This window comes from Gambusia affinis, linkage group LG24 (genome assembly GCF_019740435.1).
Source record: "Gambusia affinis linkage group LG24, SWU_Gaff_1.0, whole genome shotgun sequence".
NCBI lineage: Eukaryota > Metazoa > Chordata > Actinopteri > Cyprinodontiformes > Poeciliidae > Gambusia > Gambusia affinis.
In genome coordinates this window covers 10,110,174-10,132,220 of record NC_057891.1, presented here as the reverse complement: position 1 = coordinate 10,132,220, position 22,047 = coordinate 10,110,174, and the positions used below count along the sequence as shown (strand labels likewise).

The 22,047-nt window shown below is 40.3% G+C and overlaps 1 protein-coding gene across 1 annotated transcript; it reads left to right on the top strand.

Moving 5' to 3' along the window:
- Positions 1 to 1,254: 1,254 nt before the first annotated feature.
- Positions 1,255 to 15,672, top strand: arhgap1 (Rho GTPase activating protein 1). The gene is made up of 13 exons (XM_044110123.1): positions 1,255 to 1,389; positions 8,185 to 8,355; positions 8,437 to 8,535; positions 8,625 to 8,712; positions 9,128 to 9,259; positions 9,706 to 9,792; positions 10,652 to 10,750; positions 10,842 to 10,949; positions 11,047 to 11,123; positions 11,265 to 11,342; positions 11,796 to 11,924; positions 12,220 to 12,323; positions 12,396 to 15,672. The coding sequence occupies exons 2-13, from the start codon at positions 8,232 to 8,234 to the stop codon at positions 12,561 to 12,563; spliced, it is 1,293 nt and encodes a 430-aa protein (XP_043966058.1). The 5' UTR covers positions 1,255 to 1,389; positions 8,185 to 8,231; the 3' UTR covers positions 12,564 to 15,672.
- The last annotated feature ends 6,375 nt before the right edge of the window (positions 15,673 to 22,047 follow it).

Genomic DNA, 22,047 nt, shown 5'->3' with positions numbered 1-22,047 from the left:
AGTGTTTTCCACTATATTTAGACACATTACATGCAGAGAAGCTATGATTTATAAGGATTTTATATCGTAAATCAGCATACAGTACTGTAACATTATAAAGTTAAAGCAAATGTAACTCTGAAAAGTGTGGCGTGAATTACATTCAACCTCTTTAGCAGCTAAATTAAATTCATATTTGAGGTGTTTGTAAAGTGACATAGTCAAAATTTTAGCAATAACAGAGAATAAAATGGGGATTCTCCTTTCATATTAGTTGTCATATGTTCACTGTGTAATTCTTTAAATTTATAAATGTCAAATATTTATCTAGCAAGCTCACTGTAGTGACAAATAAATTTCAAAAATCCTAACCTTAACCTTGTAGTTTCTAAACTAAATATTTATCTTATTAATTAAAGATTTACTTTGAAACTGTGACCTTTATAAATGAATTACAATATGGTGAAAATTATACTTTTAGATACTCCGATTAATTGTGGTGAATTTTTATTTTAAAGATTTTATTAGCTTTACTGGCCTTTATTTAATAGTGAATTGACATCAAAGTGGGTAATGAGAGAAGGGGGAAGACATGTGGCAAAGGTCACCAGGCTGGGGCAGCAACAGGACTGGGCCTCCATATGTGGGTTGTGTTTAACCCCTGTGCCACCACAGCACCCCATTCTGGTGAATTTTGACTCTGTAGTGTTACCAATGTTAAACACACTGAGATACAAGGTGTGTTTATTGGTCAGCCACAGATTGTGCTTTCCTATTACGGCCTGTCAGAATGTTCATGTTCCTTATAGCCTGGTCAGTGCACCCTATCAAGTCAAGAATTGGATAGTCTTTTCTTGCTTGTAGCCCAAAGGAAATGATTTGGATCACATATATTTATGTGATAAATGGTCTAACAAAATCTAAATGAGAATCTGTGGCAAGACTTGAATACTGATATTTAGGAGTGGCTGTACCTAACATTTTATTTGTTTAAAAAAAGGTGAACTGCTGATTTATTCTTTTTATTATTATTATTATTTATTTTATGAGGCAGAGCAGCGTGTCAGCGTGTCTCCTAAAATTCTATGAAAATACATTAAGGTTTGTTGTTGGACTATGACTAAATGCTTACATCTTTAAAGGGGTGTGGATACTTTTGAAAGTCGTGGTAACTCCACCAAAAACAGCAGAGTGCGCACTTGTCCTTGAATTTTGAAGGGGATCAGTTCTGTGTTGTTAAGTTATTTTATTTTGACAGGTACAGTTTGACGGAAAGACGTCTTCCTACTTGTATTTTGAAACGAATCGGATACGTGGTTTAGCAGAGTCGTATATATGACAGAAACAACGACGTCAGGCAGCTCAGACCGTGTCGGCTGAACCCAAAGCGACTGTCCGAGACATAACGCGGTAAATTATCATTTATGTCTTCTATGACGGCAGAAACTGCTTTATTAAAATCGAATGAAGTTGAATCAGAAAAATTTCATCAAGCTTTGATGCTGCTGCTTCCTGTATCTATCTGCAAGCTGTTTATTTTCTCTACATGTTGGTTTGTTGTGATGAGGTTTAGCCATTCTGGACGTATTTACACTAACTTTAGCCTTGAATTGCTTCTAATGTGTGAAAACAGGATTTTGACACAAAGGACAATTATCTAAGGTAGGTATACTGGCTTTGTAGCTCCGCAGCTAATGTGGCTAACTTAGCATTTTTACAGCCCAGCTGCTTCTGATGGCTGATGTGTTGGCGTTGATCTACTCAGACATGCTGCAGGTTTATCTGAATGCTTTCTGTTCAAAGGAACTTTCAGATGATATCTTAATGTACCCTTTTTAGTTTGGTTTTGGTTACGTTTAGATACCTCTAGATCTATAACTATTCAGCAGTGGTCAAAGTAGAGATGGATCAAAAATAATAACACCCCATAACTGTTTAAAAATTTTGCAACACCACTTGCATTGTGTAAAAGTGAAAATTCACATTGTCCTAGAACGGTTAACAAAACGCAAAAGCCACAACAAAATCCACAATGGAACAATAAAAGTCTCAGTGGAACAGCAGAAGATGCAACAACAAGAACCACAACTCGACAGCGAAAAAATTGCAACCTATCAACAAAAGCTGCAACACAACCGCAAAAAGCCACAACGGAAGTTATCTCATGCTGATATAACTTCCATTGTGACCTTTGGTTATTGTGGCTCTTGCATTTTGTTGACCTTCCAGAGGTCTGCTCCCTCCAAGGTTGTCCAGTGTTCTATGATATAGCCTTGATCTTGTGGCTTTCTTCCTTCATCCTCATCGCCTCTGTCATCACCATCTCATTCCTCTCCTTCTAGTTATTCTTGGGCCAGGATTGAGGTTCTTTTCCCAATTCTAGACCAGTTCTTTCTGTCTGGACCCTGCTCTTCTTTTGTGTTGCAGACGACTGATGGCTTGGTCAACCACAGATTGTGCATTCCTATTCTGGCCTGTCAGAATATTCATGTTCCTTATAGTCTGGTCAGTGGACTCTATCAAGTCAAGAATTAGATAGTCTCTTCTTGCTTGTAGCCCAAAGTGATGGGTTGACAAAGACTCAATGCTATGTCTGGTACTGGTGGTAAAATAAAGACAGAGGGGATTCTCGAGACACCCCTCACCAAGGACTTATACCTGCCTGGTTTTAGTAGTTAAAATTCCAAATATACTTTAATATGTATTATTACGCACATTAGAAATCATTTTAGATGCTATTATCTACAGTCATCCTCATCTCCATTCTTGGGCCAAAGAAAATTGGCTGCTTTCCAGATACCGTCCGTTATTGTATCAGGTAGCATTCCGACTAGGTATTTCAGATAAGGCAAATTTTTCCCAAATAAGTTTGAGTTACGTTCCACAGAGAAATCAGCGAATAGGTGGATTAGACCATAGTGCAAAACCGTAATGGGAGATTTGGCTGCCATTTGGGTCAAAACAAAAACTGATCTGTGTAATAAAGACCTGTAGAAGTGTTGATAGTCATGAGGAAGTGTGAATTCAGTTGTTGAACAGTTAGTTGGAATCCAGGTTCCCAACAATATAACAGCCGTGGTCCATGTCCATATGAGTTTACTCATTACATTTTCTCTGATTGTCAGACAGCAGAGTAGGTTGCCATGGTTTCTGGTTAGATCTGGACAGCTTCCCAGTTTCAGTTTCAAGATAAAAATCCTAACATTAATGAACATAATTAATGTTTTCTTAGGTTACTATTACTTGATTTATTTTTAGCCTCCCCCGATTAGTTTACTATAGAACAGATAAATAATTTGCAGCTATGAGGAAGTTGCTATAATTTCTGCTTAGAATATTTTAACACTTTGCTGTAGAAACGGAACTATGAACTTTATGAAATTCCTGTTAAACATTAGACTGTGTGTTTGTAAGATGCTTGATCGAGTTTGTAGAGCAACTCGACCTTGAGCCACGGAACTGTAGCACAGCTTGCATGACATCCTGTTCTTTTGCCTCACAGGCAAAATACCTCCAAACAACGCACTGTATGTCATAGAGCCCAGCAGACATAAATGCTGCTCCTAATATAAAAATTACCACTACGTACTGCAGTTGTACTGCTAAACAGAACACAATATTTGCATTTAATTATAGTTTGGAATATATTGACACGCTTATGGAAACAATTGTGTCAAATAAAAAAAAAAGTCAAATGGGCAATTTCCAGTTTATCTAGGGTGTCAGAATTTTTGACTAAACCGAACAATAAAGGTTGCCGAAGTGGTTAAAAAGCTCCTTGGTGGATGGGGGTCCCCCGGGACTTATTCAGCTGTGAATAAGTCCCAGGGGTGGATGAGATTCACCTGGAGGTCCTTAAGGCTCTGGATGTTGTAGGATTGTGTTGGCTGATGCGACTCTGCAATATTACATGGACATGGGGGCAGTTCCCCTGGATTGGCAGACTGGGGTGGTGGTCCCCCTGTTCAAAAAGGGGGACTGGAGAGTGTGCTCCAATTACAGGGGGTCACACTCTTAAGCCTCTCTGGCAAGGTCTATTCAGGGGTCCTGGAGAGGAGGGTCTGTCGGATAGTTGAACCTCTGATTCAGGAAGAGCAGTGTGGTTTTCGTCCTTGTCGTGGAACACTGGACCAGCTCTACACCCTCAGCAGGGTCCTGGAGGGTGCATGGGAATTTGCCTAACCGATCTACATGTGTTTTGTGGACTTGGATAGAGGAGTTCGGGGAGCCCTGTGGGGGGTTCTTGGGGACAATGGGGTACCGGGCCCTATGATACAGGCTGTCAGGTCCCTGTATGACCGGTGTCAGAGTCTGATCTGCAGTGCCGGTAGTAAGTCGGGCTCGTTTCCTGTGAGAGTTGGACTCTACCAGGGCAGCCCTCCATCACCGATTCTGTTCATTACTTTCATGGACAGAATTTCTAGGCACAACCAAGGTGTTGAGGAGATCCGTTTTGGTGGCCTTAGAATTACATCTCTGCTTTTGTGGATGATGTGGCGTTATTGGCTTCATCAAGCCAATAGGATGAAACCGCTCTCGCAGAAGCGGTTCGCAGCCGAGTGTGAAGCGGCCAGGATGAGGATCAGTGCCTCCAATCCGAGACCATGGTCTTGAGCCGGAAAAGGGTAGAGTGCCTTCTCTGGGTCGAGGGGGCTGTGCTGCCCCAAGTTGAGGAGTTAAAGTATCTCGGGATCTTGTTCACGAATAAGGGATGAATCAACAGGCAATCGACAGGCGGATTGGCGCAACATCTGATGTGAAGCTGTACTGGTCATTCGTGGTGAAGACTATCACCTAGCATTTAACAAACTAACAAGAGGTTTTTTCTAATTCTAGTACATTTTGGTTGACAGAAGAACCATTAAATAGATGTATATGTGAAGAGTCACAACAGGCGTAGACAAATGTTCTGAAAGCAAACTGTTGGAGAAAAATGCCTTCCTACAACTGTGACCGTTTGTTACTATAAGCTTGATGTTTTGGGTCTATAAAATGACTTGTTTAAATCAAACACAAGGAGCAAAATGACCAGCAGTAGCAACAAAGCTTTCCACTGGTGTCTAGTTTTCATGGTAACCACTTTTCAACCTTAAAATGCCAGCTGTCATAGAGGCAAGGCAGGATGCTGTGACTGCTGCCTACATTTTATCCTGTCCACATGAACATAGTCTTTACACAGTCTCTTGGTGATTACCAACATATTTTGTCAAGTCACCTTTACACAGCTGTTAAGCTAACAAACAGGTTTTACAGACTGAGTGATTAGGTCATCAACTTATTGACTAGAGAAGTGTGTTGAGAGGCTGATGATGATTTCAAGTGAATAAGAAAAACAATACCAAGATACAAACCAAAGATGAAGCTGTCATTTCAACATTACATTAACGCAAATTCAAATAAAACTAATTCCAGTAGGAACCAGTGAAAAGCTGCTAAATTCTCTTCTGCTTCTTGTGGTGACATAAACTTATAATTACTCTGGCTTCCTGCATTAGTTCTCACACCATTGCATTCTGTGTTCTTCCCTATCAGCAGTATCTCCAAATAGAAAGTTTTAGACTTTGAAAACAACTTTTTAGAGTTTTGTAACTCTAGTGAGCACTGTATGAATGCTTTTTAAAGTAATAATTGGTGTTTAAATTATTAAAGTTGTCCGTTGTATGTTAGGCTGAGTTTCAAGTATTCACGGATTTGAGCTATGTAACTCCCACCAATACCATGTTCGACTTTAGTGGTGGAATAACATCAAGTGCCTACCTCTCTTTGAAGACACACATTCAGACTGCGAATTCTGGTCTCTGCACTATTCCTGTTAGCAGCTCTGATGGTATTTTTTTCTTCACCATGTCTGAAGAACAACCAGACTTTAACGATGGGTGGAACAAACTCAAATCTTTCTTTGAGCCAGTAACATTCCTCCATCCATCCCACGGTTTCTAAGGCTTTTTATGATGGCATCAGCTAAAACTCCACCTCTTTTAATAACATTGCAGCCTCCGTGTGTGACGTACTGACCAGAAAGAATAAAGTGTGTAGCAACCTGATAAGTAACAGAGATAAAATGGTTCCGGCCCACCTGCAGCTGGACCTCACCTGTTTCACCTCTGAACACAAACTGCACAGCTGAGTCATGTGGGGATGCGCTCGCAGCCCCTGCAGCGACCCGATGTGTGAGCACGCTCACAATGAGAAGAGGAACCTGCTGCTGTCGGCGTCACTCAACCTCCAAGACCTCGTCAGCCTTTACGGTTCCTCCGTTCTTCACACAGGAGCAGAATGTGTGCAAACAGCTGCATTTCACTGTGTGGGTGAGAGTGTTTAGTCAGCAGCAATCAGCTGACTGACTGTTGGTTTCTAGCAATGTTTATTTAAAGCAACATGCTGTCAGCCAGCATAACATCAAACAGCAGTGTGTGTATGTGTGTGTGAGAATAAAGGAAGAACATGTGGGGGTTGGGAGATGAGAGTGCGTCGTGGGGACAGAGCTAATCTGAGGGAAGAAGGCGGGAGATGCTCCCATTATTTGGATGCAGATCCAGCATGCAGCAGTTTCAGGTTCACTGGCGGGAGCTGGAGCTGCTCCAGGCTCTTATCTGGCTACGTGCTGTGGCCGTCAGAGAGGAGGAAACACAGTGCAGTTGTTCAGCCATGTTCCAACGGCTGGATCTGTATCAATCCTGGCCCAGCAATTGGAATTCTGTCGTTCCAGCTCATGCTACTTTCAACCTCGTCTCCATTCGCCACAGAAATGCAACACAATTAAGCATTAGTGCACACTTTGTCACTAACCAAAAGCTAATTATGATGCGTTACTCCCAACCATGAAGTTTACAGTTAATGTCAATGCGACCCAAGGATTGAGAAGAAGCCCCATTACATAGATGACAGATTCTAGGATTGTGGTCATCCTGACCACCATGATGCAGCCACCTCTATGCTGCACAGTTGGGTTGAGGTTCTCCTTGTTTAGCTTCCATGAAGGTTAAAGGTGTTCATCCTGTTGCTGATTGGACAGCTTTCTTATGACCTGTAGGCAGAGACAGCTGTGGGGTATCAGGCTTTTTAGTGTCTTCTTTCCATCTCCATTCAGATTGAACTTGCTTGGACAGCTGAACCTGGACGTATTAGCAGATGTTTCAAATGTCCACCCCCACCTTCAGTGTTTCCAAACTTAATCTGGACTACTGGCATCACCCAGGAGATGGCAGGTCTGATGCTTTTGAAAATGGATCTTACGGTGCCTTTGATGACTTCACACCTAATCTCTCTGCATCCAGGCCTGAGTGGGTGCCACACCCATAGACATGGGAGCATCGGAATGTTGGAACATCCTGCTCAGTCGATTCGGATCAGCTGCTCCCTTCAGCGACATTGACTGCAGTGTTTAGTTTCTCTCCCAGCATCTGTTCCATATGCTGGGTATTCTGCTTTCTCTTTGATTATGAATAATCCAGCTGTTATGCAACAAAGCCCGGTTTTCAGCAGGACTTTCAGCTTCTGCTTGAGAGAAGCTATTCTAACCCATTCTGTCATTGTTTCCCAGTAACTACAGTGAAGGAACTGAAAATCGGCTTCATTAGCAGATTTTCTGTGAACACATCTAAAACATACTTCCTTTCTCCTCCCATTGGTTCTTTACCAGTACACAGTCATGGACTGAACCTCAGCAGTGACCATGCTATTCACCAAATGAATTTTTAGCCTAAAAAGTTGACAACAGTAAACAATTTTCACCTTGTTTTTGGATCAAGTGATCATGTCATGTGAGTGACATGTTAAGTTTTCCTCATTTTGACATTATAATTTATGTGTTGTATAATGCCTGTAGAATAGACATTGCTTTTATGTTTGTCTTGTTCTCTACTTTCTGTGTTTTGTTTTCTTTTTTTGTTTTCTGTTTGAAACAAAGTTACTGGGGGATAGAAAAAAGTTAATGGAACTGCTGTGTTAGAACTGGAACACAGATATCAACCTTTATTCAACTGGAAGTTTACAGAACAACCAAGTAAATTGGCACTTTAGTATTTATGCTGAAAAATAAACTAAGGGGAAGCTAATGTTTTTTCTCAAACTTAGCAAAAGTGGTAAATGAAAAAATTATGTTTATTTTGTTTTGTAATTCCATGTAAATCTGATACTAATATCATCATCAGCTAAAAGATATTCAGCATTTTGCTAAGGATCTGAGGCATCTCTGTCTTCCAGACTGTGGGGAGGTTTCCTAGATATTGCTGTCCCATCCTGTGTGTGGGATGTCTTCTGAGCTGCTGGTAGATCTGGGTGAAGATGCTGCAACTGCACAGTTAGGACAGCTGAAGCTCTCCACCCTAGAGGACCAGCAGTGGCCACCTGATGAATCCTCGCTTAGCAAATCAGGTGAGACAGACGTGCTGGTTTTTCTCCCCTAGTGATGTTTTATCTCTCAGTTATATTAACGTGTGGCTCCATGTGTTTCAGAGACGGAGAATTCCCAGGGCTTTGACCCCGGCTCTCCCCACCTGCCCTGGGACCATCCGTTCTATGACATAGCCAGGCATCAGATCATTGAGGTTGCAGGTAGGCTCTTTAATATTAAACTTCTGCTTGTTTGTTTCTGCTAAAGTAAAGTGTGTCTAATATTGATGCTGTTTGATCTGTGTGTGCAGGCGATGACAACTTTGGCAGGAAGGTGATAGTATTCAGTGCCTGCAGGTTGCCGCCGCAGCATCAACTCGACCATCAGAAGCTGCTGATGTAAGTAACCCTGCACATCAACGCCATTCCCCGTGGGGTTTAATGATGCATCTATTTTTACTACCAAGTTGAAACTTACCAGAAATGTTTCTAGAAGTTGGAGTTTCATGTGGTTAAAGTGAATAGTCTGGAATTTAATTCAAGTACTTCAAGGCCTGGAAACATATCTGTTTCCAGCCAAATTCTATTGTCTAAGAATTGCATTAATCTCTCCATCCATCTATTTCTACATCCAGTGTGGACATCATTGGCTGAGACTGATCTGATTGGTTTGGTTTTTCTGTCCAGTCTTCACTGAATATTGCTGGCTTAATTTTACCCTTGAAACTAAGATGGCTGAATCAGAGCCCTATTGAATAAAATTCTATTGATTGTTTTCTCCCTGATTGATGCTGAAGTGGTTTCTCTCCTGCAGGTATCTTAAAGCCACTCTGGATCAGTACGTGGAGAGCGACTATACGCTGATCTATTTCCATCAGGGACTGACCAGTGAAAACAAGCCTTCATTCGGCTGGCTTCGAGAAGCGTACAAGGAGTTCGACCGGAAGTAAGTTCACTAACTTAAAGGAATCCTTGCAGAAGTTCACAGGAAGTTCCTACACACAATCACCTGAAAACTTCTAGTCGGCTTTCTGGAACAGCCTTCAGTTTGAGTTCAGGGTTCTTCAGGTCTTTCTAAGCAAGTAATTTGTAATTACAAATCTATTTGCCATTACTTGATGGTGAGCTGTCATATTTTAAATATTAAAATGAATCTAATGAACTGAGAAGCCCGTCTGCAGATCCAGAGCTCCTAAATCTAAACAATAAAACCCCAACAACAAACTGAGACAATCCTTTGGTTGCACCCTGGTAACCTGGTTCTCTTTATGACTGTGTGTTTAGAAACAAACGAGTTCCTCAGTAAAAATGAGAAACACTTAGTGATAAGTAAAGGCAGGTCCACCTACTGAGACAGAATGCTGAGTTTAAATCTGCTGGTTGTTTTTTCAGGTATAAGAAGAACATCAAGGCGCTGTACATCGTCCATCCCACCATGTTCATCAAGACTCTGCTGATCCTCTTCAAACCAGTCATCAGGTTGGATTTAGGGAAAGATTTAAAACTGGGACTTTAGTAAGAAAAATAGTGTGATGAGAACTCAGAAATTTGTAAAATTATAAATGATATCATCACCAAATTGTCATATGGTCAACATTTTAGACAAAGTTTGTGTACTGCCCTCTGCTGGTGAGAAGCTTTGTTGCTATAATGCATCTTGTTCCAGTTTTCGAATTCAAAGTAGTGGTTGATCTTACTAAAAATTAGAATAATAATTCCAATTCCATTCTAAGATCTCCTACCATGTTTGATGAGAAAAACAATAACTTCAATCTTTTCTGCATTAAGCTAATATAAATTCTGACCTAAAGGAGCATTGTTGATATTGTGAACATGCTTGCTTCCTAACATGTAAAGAGAAACTACAACGTTTTTTTTTATGGTTTTAGTTATGACAGAATATATTGGAATATTAGGTAATCTGAACTAGGGAAGTATGGATATTTCAACAATGGAGCCTTGAGGAATCCCACTTGATATTTCTTCTCTCAAATATAGAACCACCAAATTTCACAAAGTAGGAAAATATTAAACAGTTAACTGTTAAATGTACAACAGATGTGAAAAGTTTACACTAGAGGTGTACTGATTGCAGCTTTCAGGCCGATCGTTAAGAAGCCTGATCTGCTGATTCTGATTTTGGCTGATGATCAGGTCTTTGCAGACGTGTCACTTTAAACTCCGCTGGTCAAGATGTGGGAGGCTAACAGCCCGAGCTTAAAGGTTTCCACACCTATCCAAACAGTTTAATGCAGCTCTGCTCTGTATTTGAATCACTTTCCATGTGTTGACCAGTGAGTGAATAGTCTGTGATGGTGTCTCTGTGTCCTGGTTGTAGTTTTAAGTTTGGCAGGAAGATTAACTACGTGAGCTACCTGAGTGAGCTGGAGGACGTGGTCAAGTGTGACCAGCTGGTCATCCCAACCCGTGTCAGAGAGTAAGAACTGACTGGCATTAGAACCCTCTGCAGAAATTTGAATCTGGTTCTTCATCCCAAACTGAGCATGTTTACATCTGATCTGGATCAGGTATGACAACAAACTGAGAGCATCTCTGAAACCCAGCTCGCTGCCCTCCATGTCTCCTCCTCATAGCCCCCCACTGCCCGAGCAGGTGTTTGGGGTTTCACTAGTCATGTAAGTTCACCACACAGAATCTCTGCTTTTTCTGTCTGCAGATGAATGTTTTTTGATTTTGCTCATGGCTGACTTTTTTTTTTGTTCTGTGTTCTAGGCTGAGACAGAAGGATCCAGATAATCATCTAGTTCCTGTTGTGATGAGAGACACGATTCACTTCCTGTCAGAACAAGGTAATGCAAGAAATGAAGTGCTGTGTGTCTCATATGGTGGAACAGACAACAGTGCTGTCTGAACAGACAGCTGATGGCTGTTGTTCTGTAAAACAGACATTGAAAACCTTTGCTTCCTGTTCTCTGCTCTGTTCCTGTCAGGTTTGGAGATTGAGGGGATCTTCAGGCGGTCTGCCAATGTGACTCTGGTAAAGGAGGTCCAACTCAAGTACAACTCTGGTATGAGTGGCAGGTCTTGGTGGGCAACTTTAAGTGAACCACCCTACTCCTCAGCCATATCTTTTAAAGCTGGAGTGAACTGAGAAATCAGCTGATTTTTAGCTCTGATTAGGGGCCAACTGGTTGGAAACGCATGAATAAATACACACCTTTTGGGGTTATGCTATTCCAAAATAGCTGTGTTAATCCCTACTTAAAGATTCTAAAGACAAGTTCAAACATCCAAGAATTTGTTTCTAATATTCAGTTATTTTCTAGTTCTTAAACAGAAATCTGAATCAGCTAAAGCTGGTATCTGAACATTACAAAAATCAAAGATCAGAAATTTACCAGAAAATTTTGATCGAACCAAGATCTACTAACAAACAGTAATCTGCGGCTGTAGTTATGATGTGGTAGATCACTTTAATGTTGAGAATTTGTCTTGATTGTCGTCTTCTGACTGTGATTTAGGAGCCACAGTAAACTTCAGAGACATGGAGGACGTTCACCTGGCCGCTGTCATACTAAAGACGTTCCTTCGTGAGCTTCCTGAGCCTCTGCTGACCTACCAGCTCTACAATGACATTGTCAACTTCACATGTAAGTTCAAGACTTATTAGAATGAGGATAAATCAATCTAATCCTTCGTTCTCTGGAGGGTGACAGACTAGCAGGAGTCCAGAAGCTTATTTTCAGTCTAAAATGTTTTCAGGACTTTATTGCTTTTTGTGGAAATGGCTGAAAATCCAGTTTTTCTTTCTAATTTTGCTCTTTATTCTGTAAGGATTTACTCCCAAAGGGTTGCAGCAACCAGTTGTAATGTTTAAGGAATAACTGGTTAGACAGATTTGCTGGCTAATTCCAATGAGTTTGATGGTCTCTTTGGTTTGTTCAGCTGTATCCAGTGATAATCAGGCAGAAGTAATGAAAACTTTGGTGGAGTCTCTTCCAGAAGAAAACTACGCCTCACTGCGGTACCTCATCACATTCCTGGCTCAGGTACAACACACACTCTAAGAACAGTTCCACTTCAGTCCACCAGCTCCCACTAACCTGTGTTTCTTTTTCCAGGTGTCAGCCAACAGTGAAGTGAATAAGATGACCAACAGCAACCTGGCTGTGGTGTTTGGCCCAAACCTGCTGTGGGGGCGGGACAATGCCATGTCGCTCAGTGCTATTGGGCCTATCAACAACTTCACCAGAACCCTGCTGGACCAGCAGCATCTGGTTTTTACCTAATTCCTTCTCCCCTTCTTCTTCTTCTTCTTGAGGTCTTTCATGCAGCCTGTGTTGCCATGGAGACCTCCCTTCTCTGCAGCATTTAAACATGAGCGCCACCAATTAGGAAGGAACTCCTGTACCAACACCACAAACTGTGGACCAATCGCATGTTGTTTCATCTCTCTGACTCGTCCACTAGCATTGTCCTGTTGATTACCCTGCCTCTAGGCTGCATTCCTGTGTCCATGTGAGTCAGGCATGAATGAGTGAGACTGCAAAGAATTATGTTGGTAGAAAATATGAAACAAAAACCATGCATTCATTTGCTCTCTCTAAGGTAATGTCCCGTTTCTTGCTCCCCTTTCTTGATTGGTGCCAAAAAAAAAAAAAACTGCCTCATAAGCATGACCAAATGTCCTGTAGGAGAGTGATTTCTTAGCTGAAGTCAGGAGAGACCGTCAGAACAGAGGTGGAAGTTTGTGTGTCTGCAATGGACTCAGGTTTACCTAAATAATTGTTATCTAGGAAATTGTGTCGACAATCTTCAGAGTGCTGTGGTCAAAGGAAGCCATTGGGTGGCTTCGGTGTAATTTCTTGCAGATACCAAACCCAGCCGCTGGAGTAGAGTGTGGACTAGACCAAAACATTTAAATAATTCTACCCTTGGATTTCTAGACCTTCTTCCCAGCCTGATCATTTTGTTTGGTGGTTCAGTAACCACTTCAGTCAGCAGTATTAGGTGGTGGAGACACTTCCTGTTTCCTAGTGGGATGCAAATGTATTATTTTCTTCGTGTACTAGAAACATTTTGTTTCCATAGCAATATACCAGTTAGTCCCACATTATGTCATATTTTCTTATACAGTTGGCCTAAGTGATCTTTTATTGTTGGTAATACACTCTTGGTTTTTATAGTCTTCCAGCGCATAGTTGGTAAACTTTAGGTTGTGAGTAGGAAAGTACAGTTCACTCTCATTGCCCCCTAAAGACCAGACATGATTGGACAATGTCGACCTTTTTTTTTTTTTTAAGACTTATTTCTTATAGAAGCACGGTTTTTTTAGGTACATGACAGGAACTGCTTCTCATTCCAGCTGCCACAGAGTGGCCACAGAGTGCGACAGTATGACCTTCAGTCATACTGTAAGCAATACTTTCTACACGTTTTTCATCATGTAGCATATTCAGAACGTTAATTGCATAATGCTGTACGGATGTATGTTGTTAGTGTTTTGGTTGCCTTATAACTCGTTTCATGCTGTGCCACCAATGGAGTCCATCCAAGTTGTACAATGTTTCTTTTGTTGTGTTTTTTTTTGTTTTGTTTTGTTTTTTTCTTTTTTTAATTAAGTGCATACAGTTTTAAATCTCCACATATGCCTTGGTGGATTGCCTTCTTCCTTTAAGACAGCAGCTCCTTGCCTGCAGTTGAGCATTGAGATCCAGAATACCAGCTGTTTTTATTATTTTTATTATTTGGCCTACCATGTTTGACCTTATTAAATGTCCAGCAAAACACAATTTTCTTCATAACTTTACCATCTAGTTTCAAGCCTATATGGTCTTTCATGTTGGGTCCAGCATAGTACCCCCTCTCTCCTTTGGGTTCTGTTCACCATATCCATAACTTCAATTTAAATTTGAACTATTTGCAGATTAGCTTTTATTAGAGCAAAATCAAGCACTTCCACTCATGTTTTAAATGTTGTGGGATGTATCAGGGCTGTTAAAAGACTTAATATTTCTCAACACTAAAGCTATGTGAAGCAGAAGCGCCTGCAATACCTGCCAACATGTTCCTCCAATTTATTTTGTATTTATTGTTAGCCATGATCTGAGTTTTTATTGTCTTACATCATGTTGGACTCTCAAGCTTTTATTATCCGTTTATTATGCAGCTCATCCAAAGTATTCAGTGTCAAAGTGAAATCTTCATACATTCTAACCAACAGTCATACAGAACCGATCGCCTGGGTTTCCGTCACACAGTCATAAATATGTCACCAAAATAATCTGCAACCTTTGAATATTTGTGATGTGATGTTGCTATGTTACCTAAAACGTTTGAAAAACACCCAAAGATGGGAAATTTTTGCTCGACTGGAGCTAAAACAAAAAGCAGCAGCTGTTCCACCGGTGCCATGGTGACTGACATGCTCATGTTGTGGAGTGTGTGTGTATGTATGTGACTGTATGTTGAAGTCATTAATTCAATGGATTTGTTAGGTGTGTGTAATCAGGTGACCACGTTGTAACATGGTGATTTTTAGACTTGTTCTTATTTGATCTGTGATGTGAAACGTCTTTTAAGAGTACAGTGTACCTCAAAAGTCCACACACCCTGGTTATAGTTCTATTTTTCATCTGTTTTATGTCCTTATTGCCCTTTTGACTGATTTCTAGACAGAAGTAAAGTCTCATGAAAGGTGGAAAAATCATTTATACCAGTCTCTGAATTTCACCAGGGTGTATAGACTTTTGAAAACCACAAAAAAATTACTACAAAACAAGAAAGAAAACCAAGTCAAAACAAGTTTTTTTAATTTATTTTTAGAATTTATTTTTAAAAAATTCTCTGTGTGTTTGTGTGCTGCTTCATTTATCTACATACAGAAACTGCAGCTACTGAGAGGGGTAAACACTACGTTTTGATGGAAGCTGTACCATGTAGAACTTCAAGGCTATCATGTTTATGTTTCTATAATAAGGATTGAAGAGAATTTATTATTCATCAGAAATGTCTGAAAATAGATGCTGTTCTGTTCAGTGGGGATTTCATGAAGGTAGCTTTTGTGTGCATGGATTCTCCGTACCGCTCTTCCTCCTTGATTCTGTGATCAGTTGCAGACCCATTAATCTCTGGATCTTTGTACTGTAATTGTATTTGACAGTAAACGTCACAGCTGTGGGAGGAGATGTAGGTTTGAACTTTGACCTCCATGCTAACTTGTTGATAACTCTGTGATTCTATTTTCTTAACTGTGGTTTTCCATCCTTTTACTTTTGATATGTAACACTGTGGATCTTCACAGTGCTATATACGTATAATATGATGTATAATATGATGGTACAATATGTTGTATGATCCATGTATGTAAACAACCAATAAACGAATGGTGAAAAGAAACTTTGGAATTTGGTTTTATTCACAAATTTCTTTTATTCACACTAAAATATTTACTCTTGTAATCTTTATTTCAAAGCAGAAGAATTTAAGTCCTGACCTTCATCCATTAGAAGACCTTTGGAATAAATGAGTGAATACTGCAAGTCAGGCCCTATCGTCCAACATCAGTGTCTCACCTCACAAATGATCCCATAAGCCTTCCTGAACCTTATGGAACACATTTCCAGAAGAGTTAATGCTTAAAGGTCAACAAAATAGTAAGCAAAATGTTTTAAGGTTGTAATGTGAAAGTAGGTTTACTTTGGCATTATAGAGAATCTATTTCCAGATGTTTTCTCTCTTACGTTTTAATGCACAAAAAATATGCATAATTTTTATTGATCTTTTGCAGATAAGTATTTTCCAGCCCACGCTATATGCTGAATTCATTGGATTCACAATCAAGGATGCCTGCAGAAGTTAGATTTAACTCTGCACTTTGACTGGACCAATCTAAAACCTCCACTTTGGTTCTTCTATTCACAGAAGAACTTTATTGTGGACTTTGAAACTTTCTTCAGCTGCATAGCTGATAGCTGGATATTCTTCAGGATTTTCTTCCAGAGAGGAGAATTTATGGTTCTGTGGATTACACCCAGACAACCAAACTATCACTCCACCACTGCTGTATATGACTGCAGGTATGATGCTCTTTCTTGGACTCAGGTTAGTTTTACTCCAGGTGTAACAGGACCCAATCGCTCCAGAAAGGTCCAGTTTTTTCTTAGCAGTACACAGAATATTTCCTTCAAACATCTTGAGAATCGTCAAGATGTCTCTTGGTGAATATGAGATGGGTCTTTGTGACATTTTGGGCCAGCAGTGATTCTGGTCCTGGAACTGTCCCATGGAGGCTGTTTTCCCCCAGTCTCTCTTGAATCATGACCTCTGACATCCGAAGCAGTGAATTCTGCAGAGCTTTCCATGTTGTTCTGGGTTCAAAGCACAGATTATACCAGTGGTCAGAATTATTTGGCTGGTCAAACTTGCCAAAACCCAACAAAATAACAAAAACTGAAATTAAGAAAACATTTTTGCTAAATAAAATAAATAAAAATGACAATTAATGGGGAGGAAACTACCATTAACTGGACTATCGCACATTTCTGAAACTAACTGAAACATACTGAAATTATTGATAGAATATTCTTCGTTTATGAATGTGATATTGATTCCCCCGCACGCGCACACACAGATACACAAGTTATCAGTTATCGGCAAATTACTGTACTCCGTACTCCTCCTGGCTACACTTATGCTAAAGGTGGGAGAAAATGCCAGTCAGTTAGTTGTTCAACAATAATCATACATTTTGTGAAAATGCTATCTTTTGTTCAAAATTCATTACCCAATTGATGTATATGAAATCACAAATCTTGACCTAAAAATTAAGAAAAGCACAGCAGAACTAAAGCTACAACTAAAAACCAAACCAGAACTAAAAAAAAATTAACTAATAAAAACTAACAAACACACTCGACACTAATTAAAACTAACTGAATATGACAAACAAAAAGTCACAACAAAATAAAACAAAACTATGATGAAAAATCCAAAACTATTAGCTCACTAGTTCCCAGAAAAGATGAAGTGCAGTTTTCAACCACTAGATGTCAGTCTCACAGTACTGCAGTAGCGTGGACAGGGGAGTGCCGTCAGAGCTGTAATGCATCATCAGTAGTTGTGATGTGACCTCACTACATTATTATGGCAAAAGAAAGATAGTCCGGACAGACCAAGAGTTCACTTGGGGAACAATAAGCAAATCCTTAACGGAGGTGAAGACATCAGCAGATTATGAGTAACTTTTACAGCGACGAAAAATAACTTCTTAAATCAATCCCAGAATCCCCTAAAATCTCCATCACTGACTTTCTACTGCTTATATTCAAACTCTCTTGATGCAAATCAGACGTGTGCATCCTGAAACATCATCTCTATACTTAGCGCAGTGAACTCATTCCATGCTCACACAGCAACTGCTAAAAGAACACCACAGTCAGCATTTTTTCCCTCCTCTCTTTTTTTGAACTGAGAGAACGTTAGAACAAAAAGTAAGGAGAGCAGATCGACCAGGGGATTAATCATTTAATCCCTTCTCCTGCAGAACAGAGCAGAGCTCCGGCAGTTTGTGACGGTACTTTTCCGTCACTGGTGACATCTGGAGGGCACCAAGCATCCACTGCAATTTGACTCTCTGCCTCCCTCGCTTTCTCTTTGCGTGTGTGCAGGTACACAGTGTCTGGTACATGGAAATGTTCTGTTGTTACTGAAAACAGGGTTAGTGCTGGTCAAGAGACCTTCAGCACATGAGATCTCTGCTCAATGATAATGTGAAGGAGGGCTTGTGTCTCTGCAGGTAATTCATCTTATTCAGAAAACAAATCGCTCTCTCATTAATCCATCCGAATTATCCTTTTTACTTTGCAACTATTTAAGACTGAGAGAACTCTGAAGTCAAAGTGAGCCCTCGAAGGACGCTGCAGTCCTCTCCTCCAGGTTCAACGCTCAGGTGATCAGTGGGTGCAGAAGGAGGTCGAGGTAGAGGTACTCATTTTCTTTCATAGTATGTTCAGCATCCACCCGGGAAATGAGCCTGTCGCAGCCAAGCACAAGTGGAGGTGCAAGCAGGAAGTGAGAGTAAAAGGGAGGGCTGGACAGGAAGTGGGGGAATGTTCTGCAGTGACAAGGTGACTCCTGCGCAGGACAGAGCTGAACAAAGTCTACACTCCCTTTTGCGGAGGGTATGTTTAGAGCAGAACAGCTGATTAGATCAGTTAGCCAATTCCTGGGAACATATTTCACCGAAACAATCAGTAAAACCAAACAAACCTCCGTCTGTGTGGGATTCTGCTAGCCACCATCTTGTCGTCCTGAAGAGAAGGCTCAGTCATCCGTAACAAGCATGAGTGTCTCCTTGACTTTCCTTTCTCAGATCTCTATCGAGCCATTAATCTGCAGCTCAGAGAATGTGTTTTCAGAAGCATTAGAGATAAGGCGCTTTATGGAACATATTAATATTCCTTACATATTCATATAAATCTGAAAGAGACTAAAAAGTTAGAACATAAGCACAATAAAGAACGAAACATGCATGAGTCTGAAAGGCTTTATAGGACTGTTTGTTTGGTGCTGAACCTGTGGTTTGCCTGTTTCAATTCCTCTGACAAGGTGAGGTTTGTCCAGGTGAAGAGATGACTCTTCCCGTCAGCTTGACCTTCACAGTATTTCTGCAGGAGGAGTAAGTCTGGCCTCCATATTTGTGTACAGTGAGGAGAAGGACCGGACTTGGCAGGATGTAGTGTTATGACTAAGATGTGAATCGTAGAAGGCCATGATTCTTGACGACAAGGTAGTTCATCATGAATAAGGTTTCTTAGTAATTAGTGACACTCCTGATCAGTGGAATTAATAAAGCATTTGTATTGGTGGAGCAGTCGACCACACCTCTCTATCTTTGCCTAGCCGGTATGGGTGGGCTCAAAGTAGGGGCCCTTGATAGCTAAATGGACCACAGTTATGGAGGCACCGGTGGATTAAGATATGAAGTAGGAAAACACAAAAAGTCACAAAGTTATGGATTCTCTACCTTTCTCCACGAATTTACACTAATGTGCCTTTTAACAGGGCACCTTACCCCACATTGCTAAGTACTCCGTATTTCTGTTGAATGCAGCTTGGGTGTGAAATGTGTCCAAATAACACATTTTATGCTTCAGAAAGCAGAAATGGGATCAAGAGACACAAAAACTAGGGTGGTCATTTTATTGAACACCATATTAATTGTCAAACAGCTGATTAAAAAGTTTGACACTATCATCTTTAAAAGACTAGAACAGGAACTGGGATTTGGCCAAGGTATTTCAGCTTCCCAAGCTGCATTTTCTTTGGAATATTTTGGATATGTTCCACCAAAAATATCCATGACTAGGCAAATGTTCAATTAGAAATTTGAAGAATTGGACTATAGCTGGGGGTGCACTGCACCTCAAACAGCATTCCCGTTTTCAAAACATTCAGTGTGTTGTGAAACAGAAGCAGATCTAGCGAAAGGCTGTAAAGTATGTAGAGGATGTGAGAAAGAAGGAGGTCAACATGAAATTAGTAACCTTACTTCAGTCTGGAACAGCCTATACCTTTATAGGAAATATGTGAAAGTTCAGGAAAGCAGCTTTGGACTTCTGATAGGGAACTCTCTCAAACAGAACCCTGGGGTAAATTCTAATTCTGCTTTTGGTGCTTTTTAAACTCAAAATTAATCACAAAAATCCTTGGAAGAGAGAACTGATAAGATTTAGTGCTTTAGATGATGAGAAAATTAAGCCTATCTTACACAGAGTGGCTGTCCTCAAGTGTTGCTTTCACCTTGTTTTTAGAGGACATCTTGGCTCAACACAGACTCACAGTGTTTCCATTGTGTCTCAGCCTGGGATCAGTTCTCGTTCTGCCTTTCAGCAGGCAGTAATACCAGACCACACTGATCCTGTACCAGACCTGGTCTGCCTCGGGGCTCTGGCATCACACCACGCTAGCTGCAAGACACAGAGTCCAGCACACTCCCAACAACGGGAGAAAGTCAAGGTTAGGACATCAGCCGTCTCAACCAGAAGCTGTAAACTGGTGATAATTTTTTTATTGGGGCCTGCCCATAGCAATGCATAGGGAGGGCAGTGACTGACTTATGATTCCTGAACGGGAAGGAGTTGTTTGGACTGCTTTTTTCAGAAAAAAGTGACTGCTTCAAACAGATAGAATTCTGTTTCTCCCTGACATGACATTTGGCTGAAAGTTGTCAGAGAGCCAAGCTTCTCTTTAGATCTACAATGACTGAAGGTTAGAACTACAACATGGCGGAACTCTCACTTACTACAGAGGAGGACTGAGCTGGCCTTTAGAACTACTTGTGTTTTAGACATTATATAACTGATTTAACCCAATCACTGTTACAGACGGCCAGGATATTTTTCAGACTCAGTGAAAAGCAGTTCTTTAGTGTAAAATGTTGATTGCGTGACTACCCATCTGTTAAACACCTATCTGAGCAACAGACATGTTGATGTTTGTGCCACTATCACAATTATCTGACTTCCTGTAAACTTTGCACTATGGTAAGCAGTAGCTACCTATGAGTGACGTGTGGATTATTTTGTTTCCAGAGGAAAACTTTTCAACAGTTACCCATGTAGAACCACAACACTGAGCAGTTGGGTGTTCTCATGTTGTGGTCTGGATCTCTGACACACAACGGCACAAGGAAAAACAATGAAAGTTTAATAGCGAGAGTGTATGTTACACTGGGACACGAACCATTAACAATAAACACTCTGCTTGCCCTCAGTCCTGTTTAATATGCCAGAATGTTATCATGGAATCAGAGTTTTAAACTACCTGATCATCATAAATTGACTTTATGCTTTTCTATTATTTAATTGGTGAGATTTCCTACATTCCAGTCAACCTGCTTCTATAAGCATAATTGAGTACAGCAGCAAATGAAATGTTAGCCACCATATCTAGTTGCCACCTTCACTGCATCATGACATCATGTTTGCCCAAAAGGGTTTGGATATCAGCGTTCCACCTGGAGAAATATTCACATGGCTGAAATCTGTAAAAGCATCAAAGGGTTTACAAACTCAAACAACTGCAGGTTATAACTTTCACCTCTAAATTGCTCATGGAAAGTTGGGTGGAAGAAAAAAGTGTGATAGAAAACACTCTACGAGCAACATTTTTTAACACTGTACCTTCACTTCACGTAATATTAATGCTGTGATTCAGATTTTAATAGATGTTTGTTAATTGGTCTACTGTAATATTGTACATTTCTGATTAGCTAAATGTTAGCTAAATGATCCATTTTGCCAGTAAGTTGTTTGATTAACATAAAAGTTAGACATTTTTCTGTTCTAGACTGCTTTAATGAGAGCAGCAATCTGCTTGCAAAACTGTTATTTTTAAAATAACTTTGTTTTGTTTCACATCAGATTAAACATCTTGATTTTGTAAAAACCTCACACAGTAGAAACATTTATACTAACTAATGCAGGTGGTGAGAAGCTACTGATGTGGGTTTGTTTTGCAGCTGAAGGACATACAGAACCTGCAGTTTTTGAGCTCCTCTGTGTTCCAAAATAGCAACAACTTCCAGTCCTGTCAAAGTAATACTTTGTACCCACTAACACATTGGTTAGGATTTAGAAAACTGGCATGAACTGTGGAAACGTAAATAAATGCAGATACTTTTTTTGTCTTCACAACACATTAACTTAAGACTTTTCAGAAACAACATTTTAAATTTTCATTTTGATCCTTTAACAACTTTGACGTTATTAA